The 12,337-nt window shown below is 45.0% G+C and overlaps 1 protein-coding gene across 2 annotated transcripts in view; it reads left to right on the plus strand.

The window, feature by feature from the left end:
- Nucleotides 1-6,439: 6,439 nt before the first annotated feature.
- LAMA4 (laminin subunit alpha 4) overlaps nucleotides 6,440-12,337 on the plus strand; it is a 151,345-nt gene continuing 145,447 nt past the window's right edge. Inside the window, exon 1 of one of the 2 annotated variants that reach the window (XM_046005514.1) lies at nucleotides 6,440-7,149. In XM_046005514.1, the coding sequence (XP_045861470.1) occupies nucleotides 6,955-7,149 (195 nt within the window). In that variant the 5' untranslated portion in view covers nucleotides 6,440-6,954. The remainder of the gene's footprint in view (nucleotides 7,150-12,337) is intronic. The other variant, XM_046005513.1, reaches the window with a different exon arrangement.

The following is a 12,337-nucleotide window of genomic DNA, read 5'->3' on the forward strand; positions in this document are numbered from 1 at the left end:
AGATGTGGTCCATATACATGATGGAGTACTATGCCTCCATCAGAAAGGAAGAATACCCAACTTTTGTAGCAACATGGACGGGACTGGAAGAGATTATGCTGAGTGAAATAAGTCAAGCAGAGAGATTCAAGTATCATATGGTTTCACTTATTTGTGGAGCATAACAAAGAACATTGAGGACATGGGGAGATGGAGAGGAGAAGGGAGTTGTGGGAAATTGGAAGGGGAGATGAACCATGAGAGACTATGGACTCTGAAAAACAACCTGAGGGTTTTGAAGGGGCAGTGGTGGGAGGTTGGGGAACCAGGTGGAGGGTAATAGAGAGGGCACGTATTGCATGGAGCACTGGGTGTGGTGCAAAAACAATGGGTACTGTTACATTGAAAATAAATAAATTAATTAAAAAAAAAAAAGAATCCTCCCCACATGCAAATCTGAACACCATGAGTTTCTCACAGTAACATACTGAGGTTACAGTGACCTCAGTGGAGGAAAAGCTTAAAAATATTATGTACACTGTGATTCCTTTTTGTTTTTGTTTTTGTTTTTAAGATTTATTTATTTATTGCAGAGAGAGAGAGTGCATGAATGAGGGGAGGGGTAAAGGGAGAGGGAGAGAGAGAATCTCAAGCAGATTCCCTGCTGAGCATGGAGCCCAATGCAAGGCTAGATTTCACCACCCTAAGAGCATGACCTGAGCCAAAATCAAGAGTCAGAAGCTCAACTGACTGAGACATTCAGGTGCCCCATTTTGATTTGGTTTTGTATGAAAAAGTAGGATATATAAAATGGATATATAAAATATATTTCACATGCATGCAAAATATATATCAAATAGAATGCATAAAATATTTAAAAACATGGTACAGATGCAAAAAGGAAATTGATATGGATGCAATAGAAGTCTGAAGGTATTTACTCCCAAACATTTCCAGTGTCTTAAATCTTTACCCCAGAGAGGCATGATTCCTGGTGACCACTATTTCCTCTTTTTTTGCTATCTGTAATTTTCAATTTGACTACAATTACAACTGCTACATTTTAAATTCTGCAAATGCAACCATGATTATGTCATTCTTGGGCTTCAATTTCTTCACTTAAAATTTAAAAGGTTATGACAGTTTTGTGCTGAGGTTGATCAGAGAAGTAAGGGCGAGCTATCACCTGCCATGAGGTCTCTGACAGTCAAGTGGCAAGAAGGAAAGGTAGGGAGAGTGGTGTCTCTTTTCTGCTGACACCCCTCTCCTCTCAGGCTATGCTTCTCCTCTGTGGATGACTCTGGTGGGTGTCCAGCCATGTGAGGAGGAGCGAAAGCAAGAGAGCCAGGTGAGCATGGGGATTTCCAAATGGTGTTCTTCCCCCCATGGGGCATTGTACCTATGCATAACAATATTGTTATTGTACAGTTCAAAACCAGTGAAGAGGGTCTACCTCCTGTTAAGTTCTCACAACAATGAAATGTAAACATTTTGTTAACTTAAGAGAAGTTGTTCTTCCTCCCATGGGTTTCCTCAGACTTTTGTTCAGGACCTCCATGTGACTGTGACAAGCTCTTCAGTGTTCAGATTGGCAGGAGAGAAGACCCCCGTGTAGCCTGGGGCTTGGCAGAGGAAAACCTGAGAGACCGGAACAGGCTGGGAAGCTTTCTTCTCCCTCAGGCTGTCCCAGGCCCTGAAGACCAAGACTGTGTGCCCTGAACAGGCACGCAAGGAGCCTTCACAATCCCATGACTCTCTCACCTGTCCTGTGGCCGCAAGTCTCTGATGTGATTGCTCCTCTGCAAATGGCAGCTTTCCTTCCTCTCATCACGGAGGACTCAGCAAGGTTGCCCCCTTCTTCCAGCCAGTAGAGTCCCCAGAAAGGCCTTGCTCTGTACAGTTTATTAGCAGTTCATCTGGACTTTGCCTTTGAATTCCTGTTAACCGCTTTGCATTCCTTATAGGGTTAACTTACAGTGCACCTCAGTGGACTCTTAATTCCTTCAGAGTTAGGATTTTTTTTTTTTTATCACCCTTCCTTCAGCATGTAACCTGCCATTCTGAAGTGTCCAACAAATGCAGAGTAAGTAAGTGAATACAGGAGTTCATGAGTAACTAAATAAAAGATGGGAGGACAGATGGATAGATGGATAGATGGAAAGAATGTAGAAAGCCCATGCTAAAAGCCAAATGAGGCTGTGCTAAGTGCCATAGCCCAGAGAGGAAGCATGGCTAACACAGGCTGTCCACATCCTGAACAAAAGTCTGACAGAACAAATGGGAGGAGGAATGGCTTTTAGAAGGCCCCCCACACTCCTGGCTCTCTTGTTCTCGCTCCTCCTCACATGGCTGGACTCCCACCAGAGTCACCCACAGAGGAGAAGCACAGCCCGAGAGGAGAGGGGTGTCAGCAGAAAAGAGACACCACTCTCCACCTTTCCTTCCTGCCACTTGACTGTCAGAGACCTCATGGCAGGTGATAGCTCGCCCTTGCTTCTCTGACCAACCTCATCACAGAATTGTCACTAGTACACAGTCCCACAACAATCCTGTCTAATTATGTCCAAGATTAGCACCTAAAAATCCGAAATAGCATCTGACGTGACTTTCTATTTACAGAAGGGCATATGGGATGCATTAACAACACCCTTGCTGGATCCTCGGATGCTGTGGACAGGCCCAACAAGTGCTGAAGGGAGGGGGCAGCCCTGATACTCATCTGCTGATAAGTGCACCCACTGGGGGACTCAGAAGGGAATTCCAGAACGTTCTTTTGATAAAGCCTCCAAGCCACCAGATCTGCTGCTGCCAGCACTAAAAATAGTTGGGTGTAGTTGAGAAAGCATTGGTCTGGAAGTGGGAAGGTGTGGGGCCCTCATCCTGCTCTTGAACTGGCTTTGTATCCTTGCCATTTAACCTATTCGCCTCCCAACTCGCTCTCTTCTGAGCATCAGGGATTACAGAGCAGCACTCCTTTGATCAAGGGGCAGGTGGGGTTCCCAAGGGACATAATGAACCTGAAAGTATTTGGCCAATGCCCAGCTCCAATCTCAGGAGACGAGTGCAAGGAATGGTCGTGATAAGAAAACAGCCACACTGAGGACACTCGGTCTATTGTCAGTCTGTCATTGTAGCAGGAGTAAAATCCTCCCACACTCCGGATTTTGATGGTCTGTAGGTGGCCCTTCAGTGAGGAGATGATTCCCTCTGTTCTACTCTCTCCTAACTTTCTGTGCAACAGTCAGCCATGCTCTCGTCTTGCCTGCCCTGTCTTATCACTCCATCATCCATGACCGCCGCATACACATTGAATATGGGGAAGACCTACAGAGCAGCCAGAAAAGTGAATGGCTATTCTCAGCAAATGTGAGGTTACCCAAGCCGCAGGATAAATAAACGTGGTTATTTTTCTTCTTTAAAAATAGTTATTCTATTTTAAGACTTTGAAATACAGTATAAATAGTCTATATTGAGCACTGACTATACGCCAGTCTGTGTTAATACTTTACCAACATTATTTCATTTACTATTCATAATAATTCAGTGAAAGATGTATCATTGACCCCTTTTGCTTTTCAGGTAAGGAAACTAACAACCAGAGAGACTATGTGTGTGCCAAGCTCCCAGAGTTGTAAACAGACCCATGATTTAAACCTTATTTTATTTCATACAAAATTCATGCTCTTGTGTATTATGCTTTTAGCCTCAAAAATAATAGTAACCACAGGGGCGCCTGGGTGGCTCAGTGGGTTAGAGCCTCTGCCTTCGGCTCGAGTCATGATCCCAGGGTCCTGGGATCGAGCCCCGTGTTGGGCTCTCTCAGCGGGAGGCCTGCTTCCTCCTCTCTCTCTCTGCCTGCCTCTCTGCCTGCTTGTGATCTCTATCTGTCAAATAAATAAATAAATCTTTAAAAAAAATAGTATCCACAAAAAGAAGATGAGGAGGAAAAATTGGAGTACATATTTAATCAGTAATCAAAAGTTCATGGGTCTTAGACAAATACACTCTCACCCCTACCAGTCAGACCTTTCCCAGAACTGAACATGGCGTTGTGCATAAAGAGAAGACACCCAAGTCAGATGCAAAGTGTGTGACTGATTGATAGTGAAGAACAGGACATAATTCTTCAGAAAACAAATGTGAACAATTTTTGTGTACTGAAGAGATCTTTCTCCGAAGTCAGAATGTGATATTACTACTATTATTATTATTTTATTATTACTTCAAGTTTTTTCAAGGGAGAAGGGGAGAGGATAATTGAACATCATTTTTTCTTCTTAGACCCTAGCTATCTTGCCTCCTAACATCTCTCTCTTCAAGGACCCAACCAAACATGTTTTTAGGTACTTTCACTTAATTTAGTGCATAATCCGGTGTCTGTGGCTGATGATCATTGTTTAGCTTACTGGTTTATCTCAGTACTATCTTTATTTTTTTATTTTTTAGATTTTTTTTTAAGATTTTATTTCTTTATTTGACAGAGCGATATCACAAGTAGGCAGAGAAGCAGGCAGAGAGAGAGGAGGAAGCAGGCTCCCTGCGGAGCAGAGAGCCTGATGCGGGACTCGATCCCAGGACCCTGAGATCATGACCTGAGCCGAAGGCAGCCACTTAACGACTGAGCCACCCAAGCGCCCCCTCAGTACTATCTTTATATCTTAAAATGAAAACGTTACAAATACTTGAGAATATATGAGAACTTTGTGTTTCTACCTGCTTTGGCACTTTTGTTTCATATCATTTTATTGTTCAAAATCAATGACTTGGGCGCCTGGGTGGCTCAGTGGGTTAAGCTGCTGCCTTCAGCTCGGGTCATGATCTCAGGGTCCTGGGATCGAGTCCCACGTCGGGCTCTCTGCTCAGCGGGGAGCCTGCTTCCCATCCTCTCTCTCTGCCTGCCTCTCTTGTGATTTCTCTCTGTCAAATAAATAAATAAAAATTAAAAAAAATAAATAAATAAAAAAGATTCAAAATCAATGACTTTGGGGCATCTGGGTGGCTCAGTAGGTTAAGCGTCTGCCTTTGGCTCAGGTCATGATCCCAGGGTCCCACATCAGGCTCCTTGTTCAGCAGCAGGGAGGAGAGGGTCAGCTTCTCCCTCTTCCTCCACCCCTCTTCCCTGCTTGTGTTCTCTCTCTCTCAAATAAAGAAAAATATCTTTGAAAAGAATCGGTGATCTTAGCATCAAATAGTAGCACTTTCACCACTTTCCCATTACCAAATGTATGTAATGATACCTATCTTATAGGATTATAGCAATGATGACATTAAATGAGATAATTTATGCAAACGTTTTGGCACATAGAAAGTACTTAAAAATGGGAATATCTCTCCTACTCTGAATTTGTGACCTTTCTTTTATGAGTTTAGTGTGGTGTAGATATAAAAGACAGTTTTGCTATCTGTGATGTCCCCGTACAAACCTTAGCTTAGCTTTCGATCAGCTGTGTAAAGTTGGGCAAATGTCTTAGTCTCTCAGAACCTCCCCCTCCTTTTTTTTTTTTTTAAAGGAAATAATAGTCCTCTTTTCCAGGAATGCTGTGAGTCTGCAAAATAACATATATAAAGTATCTGATATATATTTGGTACAAAATAAATGAGTGAGTTTTTTTCATAGATAAAGTATCTTCTGTCCTATAAAACAGAGCTAATGATTAGGTTTTATGAAGATGCTTTATTGCATGATTATGGATAATTTCAAACATCTATAGACTTACTTGGGTATCATTTTATGGTTGCTTCATCTAATCCTTTGTAAGCCATGTTTGGGTCTTCTGGGAAGGTTTTAAGCTCCATTACGAAGCCAAAGTAAGCCAAGGTACCTATCAGCCGCAGCGACCACTGACCCAGCCACAGAGGCACCCCCAGCACAACTGTAGCCAACTTCGCCCAAAGTCTAAGAAACGTAGCATGACTCACACAGATGTAGTAGGCATGAGATTACAGGCCTAGAGGAAGAGGCCGGGGCTGTGGGCAGTATATTTGACAGGCTCATACACTGCAAGCCTTGTTCCGGAGCCCTCACAAAGCACCTCTTTAGGATGAAAACAAGATGTTCTTTGTAAATAAAAGTTCATGCATTTGCGTAATGAAGTCATTTTCCAGCGCTGCAGTAAAAGATACTCTTCTCCCAAGCCCCCTGGGTGAGGACTGTCAGGAGGAAGACGGTGGCCAGCCAGTCTCAGTGAAGACAGCTCCAAGAGTGAAGACTTCCATCTTTAGAAAATGAAAAACCTTGCTCAAGAAAGTGGGTGCCCTCCCCTCTGCCATCCCAGCGAGATTGCCTCCTTCTGGCTCCCGCCCCTGCAATCCCTTTCCCACTCACTCCCTTGTAAACTAGGGGGCCACGTAAGAGATCTACATAAACACAGATAAGACATGGGGCACCCTGACTAAAGAAATGAGAGATGTGAGGAAGCAATCACAAAAGCTGAATATTCCCGGGGTCCCTTGGAGAGGCTCCAAACTGGGAGAGGAGGGGGAGGGCAGGCCAGGGAAAGGCCCAGAGCTCAGTGTGTGAAATGCAGTGGGAGGGCCCAGAAGTGGAAGGTAAAAAGGGAGTGGTGCGAATGGGTGTGAGGAGGAAGGCAGGACCGCGCAGCCCTCAGTCCCCACCCGCCCAGGACAGGAGGTGGCCGGCTGGGCTCGTCCTAACCCGGTCTGCCTTTTGATGCTCAGCCTTAAGCTTCGTCCATCTCTACGCCCTTCAGCCAGAGCCTCTGGTGAGAGAGGCAAACGGAGGGGGGAGAAGGAAAGGAGCAGGGAGAAGTTGGGGAGAGGGACTCTGGCTCCCTTGCTCTCTCTCCGTTTTTGACAAAGTTGCTCCCCGGGCCGCCTTGACTTCCCGCATCTGGACACGGCGGAGGCCGGGAAGGTAGGGCAAGCGAGGCACCGCCGCCCCACGGTGCGGGGGGGACCGACGAGGACAAGCAGCCGCCGAGTCCCAGGCAGATCCCGCTGGATGTCAGCGGAGAGATGGCTGTGAGCTCAGCCGGGTGCTCCGTCCTGCCGCTGTGGCTCCTCTGGGGCGCTGCCTGCGCCGCCGCCGCGGCCGGGAACGACAACGCTTTTCCTTTTGACATTGAAGGGAGCTCAGCGGTCGGCAGACAAGACCCCCCCGAGACCAGCGAGCCCCGCGTGGCTCCCGGAAGCCTGCCGCCTGCTGCCAAGGTACAGTGTCCCTGCCCTTGTCACCCTGCCGCGGCACCTGCGCCTCGCGGGCTGCGGGCGCCGCTCTCCCGTCCCTGTCTCTCCCCCACTCTTTCCCTCCCCCATCCGCCTTGAGCTTCACCGGCACCAGGTCGGTTGAGAAACTTGAAGAGTTTTACTTGGTTGAGTTGGATTTGGACGTCGTGCATGGCGCGTTGGGGCTTTGGAACATGTCACTGTTGAAACTAGCAGAAGTGCGTGTGTCCTGTGTCCTCAGAGTGGGGCTGCTTAGACTCTCACCTGAGGCGGCAGTGGCACTTCTGTGACTTTCTGCCACTCGCATGTGCCGGGAGAGTCACTTTGGTCAAGCCACAGTTCCTAATGCGTGTGCTCTGACCCTGGCTTCCTGCTCCTCTGTGATGTTGGGACAATAGAAACAATACTGCGGACCAATCCTTTTGGCATAAATCAAACAGAAGGTTCTCTGCCACGGGGGGGGGGGGGGGGGTGAGCGAGTGGCTGAGGGTGTTGGGATACTACAGAATCTGTTGGGAAGCTACAGAGCTGATACTTGAAATAGATGGGAGCCATTATATTCCAGAAGCAAGAAGCTGTGATGAAAAGCCCCACCCCAAAAGTTAAAATGATCAGGATAGGCTATTGATGATACGGTTATGCAAAGAGCTGCTGTTTGAATACCTTGTAAGAGCTTTTATGTTGAAAGCACAACCAAAATGTAGAAATTAGGTAAAGGAGAATGAATCCAGGCTAAGTGATTTAAGAGTCCCCTGAGCCAAAATGGACAAGAGCATGTCCAGTGCGTGGGAGATGCTAAGTAGGAGGAAAATGGAGTCACCTAAGTTCATGGGAAAGGAAGGAGCAGTGGACCTAACATCACACACACACACACACACACACACACATATATAGCTATGGTTCTAGCAACTATAGAACCAAAGCAGTCATGTGGATTGACACCATTTCTAACAAGAACTGAAGTCTAGATTATTGCTATTAATCCTACTAATGGTTAGTTGAATGGTAGTTCTTAATTATTATTACCAAAATAAGGTGCATGAAGATGGTCCTTCTCCAGGAGTAAGCCACACCCATACCCCCCAAAAAAGAGGGAGGGGAGGTAGGGCCAGAGCTTACCAACCTCCCACTGCAGTGCTAAAATTAACCTCTATGTGAAAGAGGGGGACAGGCTTCTGCTCAGCTTTGTACTCCCAGGAGTGGGGAGAAGCCAGGCCAGGAGAGACACCAATGGGATGGCAGTGCTTCTCCACAGGCTGGGAATTACCCCCCCCACCTCCGGGGAAGCATTATTTCCACCTGTTGCTTTGAGCATGGAGAGTCTCAGAATGAAATGCCTGAGAGTAGGGTTGCCCTTTTATTAAGATAAAATACATCTAATTAAATTTGAATTTCAGATAGCAACAAATAGATTTTTTGTATATGTCTCAAATATTGTGCAGGATATATTTACAGTAAAAAAATTTATTATTTATCTGAAATTCAAACTTACCTAGGCATTCTGTATTTTTTACCTGCTAATTTTAAAGAGATGGACACATATAACTTTTTGCAACACTCAAACCGCAAAAAGTAAGAAAATAATTATTTGATCTTCAGGGAAACTTAAATTATTGTGGAGACCCTGAGTGATTTCTTATGTACTTATATGCTCGGTGAAATAATAGGAAGGCCGCACAGCAGAGTGTTTGGGGTGGCAGGCTTTGCACTCTGATGTTCCCAAGTTCAAGTTCCAAATTACCTGCTCCTTAGCTGAGGCAAAGTACAGATGCCCAAATAACAGAGAAAGAAGCTGAGGCTTAGAGAAAGTATTCATGCCTACTTCACACTTCCTACGGTTACTGTAGCAATTAACTAAAATATATACAGAAAGAATTCTTAACACAGTACTTGGTATAGAATAAATGCTCTATACGTTCTGAGTGTTACTATTAGTATAAACTATGCAGATGATTAAAAAGAAACCCTTATGGGGCGCCTGGGTGGCTCAGTGGGTTAAAGCCTCTGCCTTCAGCTCAGGTCATGATCCCAGAGTCCTGGGATGGAGCCCCACATCGGGCTCTCTGCTCAGCAGGGAGCCTGCTTCCTCCTCTCTCTCTGCCTGCCTCTCTGCCTACTTGTGATCTCTGTCTGTCAAATAAATAAATAAAAATCTTTAAAAAAAAAAAAAAGAAACCCTTATTTGGGAATATTTCTCAGAACATTATTTTTATGGCACTATTTTACTTAATATTACTTTGTCTCTGCTTGTCTATATCTTTCCAGCCAGAAAGAATGTCCTATAGTGGGTTAAATTTGTAATACTGTCAGAGTCTTATAGGTCCAGAATGCCAGTTGAGGCTTTTGGTTTAGGAAAACAGAAAGAAGCTATTAGTCATTCCAGAAGGGTCAAAGTATATGAAGTAGAAAGGGTGGGATTGGAGTAATTATGTTCCCACTGCATAGTTTCACATAATACCTCCAGTTAGCCTGCGGTCCCATGGCGATGCCAGTGCCCCAGCATTTAGATTTCCCATGCTCTTTATAGCCAATAAGGAGACCATAAACCGCATACGTTCTGGAATGTAATAACTTAGTAGAGCCAGTCTACCGAATTGGTTCAGGAGACTGTATTTACATCTATAGACAGAGAGAGAACAGGACTGTGGACACATACGACACATTATTCGTGGGAGGTTCGAGATGTGGATGGAGGGACATTCTAAAAATACATTCATGTTATTTGACTTGGATTTATATGAATGGTTATTCTTCAATTTTCCTTCAAAGTGAAGGAAGGAAAAATACTAAGGCAGGCATGGGGCAGTGGGAGGTGCTTGGCTGATGGCCCTCCAAAGGCTCTCCCAGGCTCCTCGACAGCAAGGTTTGTGCCCTCCCCACCCCTGGGTCCTCAGCTCTGATCATGGACCCCGGTTTCCCGCACACTGCGATCCTCACTGTGAGTCAGGGAATCAAAGACTTCAAATGCACACTGAATAAAAGAATGAGGGACTCTGGCCGACCAAGAAAGAAGGTCCCTCCTTTCCTTCTCAAGCCCAAACATCCCCCAGGATGCAAAGAGTTTGAAGAGAGTAGCACCCACCAGTAACTCTGTGCTAATGGGTAGGATTTTCCCACCTTCTGATGTTTTTAAACAATTTCCTGAGTCCGTTATTATTGCTGAGTTTATGGCAAAAACAATGATTCTCAGTGGTGGGGGGGTGGGCAAAGGGGAAACTGGGTACTTTCAAAAAAGCATATTCACAATTCTAATATTTTACATTTAAGAAAAGAAAGTTTTGATTTTGTCATACACACTCTAGCAACTAAAACTGGGCAAAAGGCCTCTTAACCAGTAGGGATATGCAAAAGAACTGGAGAGGGTACAGGGATGGAGACAGGAACAGTCCCCAAGGAGAGGGTGTCAGAATGTCCTTGGCAGGAAGGACAGTCTTGTCTGTCAAAAAGAAGCAGGCATTATATAAGGTCAAGAACACGAGGTTAGAGGTTGCCACTGTGTGGCTGGGAAGAAGTCCCACACAGACACTCAGCAGAGTTGGTGGGGGGGCTCCGCTGGAGGGGCAGAGTGGGGGTCAAGTGTTGTAACTGCCTTTGGGAGATAATTGAGAAATTAAGGCAAATAAATGACAATATTGAGCCAACTTCTCTCAGAGAGGAAGACGGGAATTTACCTCCTGGTAACCTGACTGGGCTTTGCTGTTGTTGTTAGCTGCACTAGAAGAAAATCAATGCCTCATGCACCACATAAGCAAAGGTACCCTGCCCTGGACACACTTAACTTGCTGGCTTTTAGAAAGCACTCTGAACTAGACTCATTCTGAGTAACTTGTCTTCTAGACTTGTTTTTATTGCTGGTCCATTTTCCTGTGCTCCAGTATAATGAGTGCCTTGCCACGAAAGGATTGCTCTATGTTTATTAAAAGGCAGCTTAGATCTCTTTGACTATCTTCATTCCTTTTCCTTATCTTGGGCCCTTACATTGAAAAATGGCCCCATTGGGTGCCTGGGTGGCTCAGTGGGTTAAGCCTCTGCCTTCGGCTCAGGTCATGATCTCAGGGTCCTGGAATCGAGTCCCGCATCGGGCTCTCTGCTCGGCGGGAAGCCTGCTTCCCCCTCCCTCTCTGCCTGCCTCTCTGCCTACTTGTGACCTCTCTCTCTGTCAAATAAATAAATAGAATCTTGGGGGGAAAAAAAAAAAGAAAGAAAGAAAAGTAAAGAAAAATGGCCCTATTGAATCACATTAAGTCACTGGCCTGGGCCATCATTCTATACTGGGGTTCAATGGTGCATTTAGGCAACGTGAACCCCCATGCACAGTCATTAATCCCTTCACTCAATATCATCCAACAGGCAGGTTTGAGCCCTATCCCGTACAGAGCAAAAAGTAGGCACCAGGAAGGGCAGAAAGAAGGCAGAGTCATCTCCTTACCATCAGGGAGGAGGCAATCTTAGAACGAAAAATATGTACACAGCCACTCTATAAAGCAGAAGGAGTTAATACTCTGTAAGATTGGCTAGAAGCGGAAGGCCCTGGGGGTAATGGGGGAAAAGATTACTCTTGAGTCAGATCAGTAGGACACAGTCGCCTACTCACCAAATACCAAAGAAGGTTCCTGGGAAACATTATTTTAGAAGGACTAAATATAGTAGTGGCAGTAGTAATAATAATAGCATGGCTTGTGGCACACGCTCATTGAGTATTTCCCAAGTGCCATACACCAGTCTAAGCCTTCTCCATGAGTTATGTTGTTTTAAAACCTGCTAACAACTCAATGGGACTTGTATAGTTGCTGTTTGATTTTGCAAACATGGAAACTGAGGCACGGAGCATTTGCCCAGGTACGCTACCTGGTAAGTGCCACAGCTAGTAAGGAGTTTATAAAAGTAATTCATCTGTGCGAAAGTATCTAGGAAAAAAGTGGTTAGGTAACTAGGACTATCTGTAGGCATAATTTCAGTAAACATTTTGGGGATTTCTTAGAATAAAGATATATAAAATGCCATTCAAAGACTATTTGTGCTATGCTTGCTAGATGAGTAGTGTATGTTGCGTAAAATTTTAGGATTACCAAAGAACTGAGATAACTTCCTTTTCTGGAACGGTCTGATAGCTACTTTTTAAACTACTCATATAGGAAAGACAAAAAAAAATGTTCCTGATTTCTACAATGTC

Source organism: Meles meles, chromosome 5 (assembly GCF_922984935.1).
Source record: "Meles meles chromosome 5, mMelMel3.1 paternal haplotype, whole genome shotgun sequence".
Classification (NCBI taxonomy): Eukaryota; Metazoa; Chordata; class Mammalia; order Carnivora; family Mustelidae; genus Meles; species Meles meles.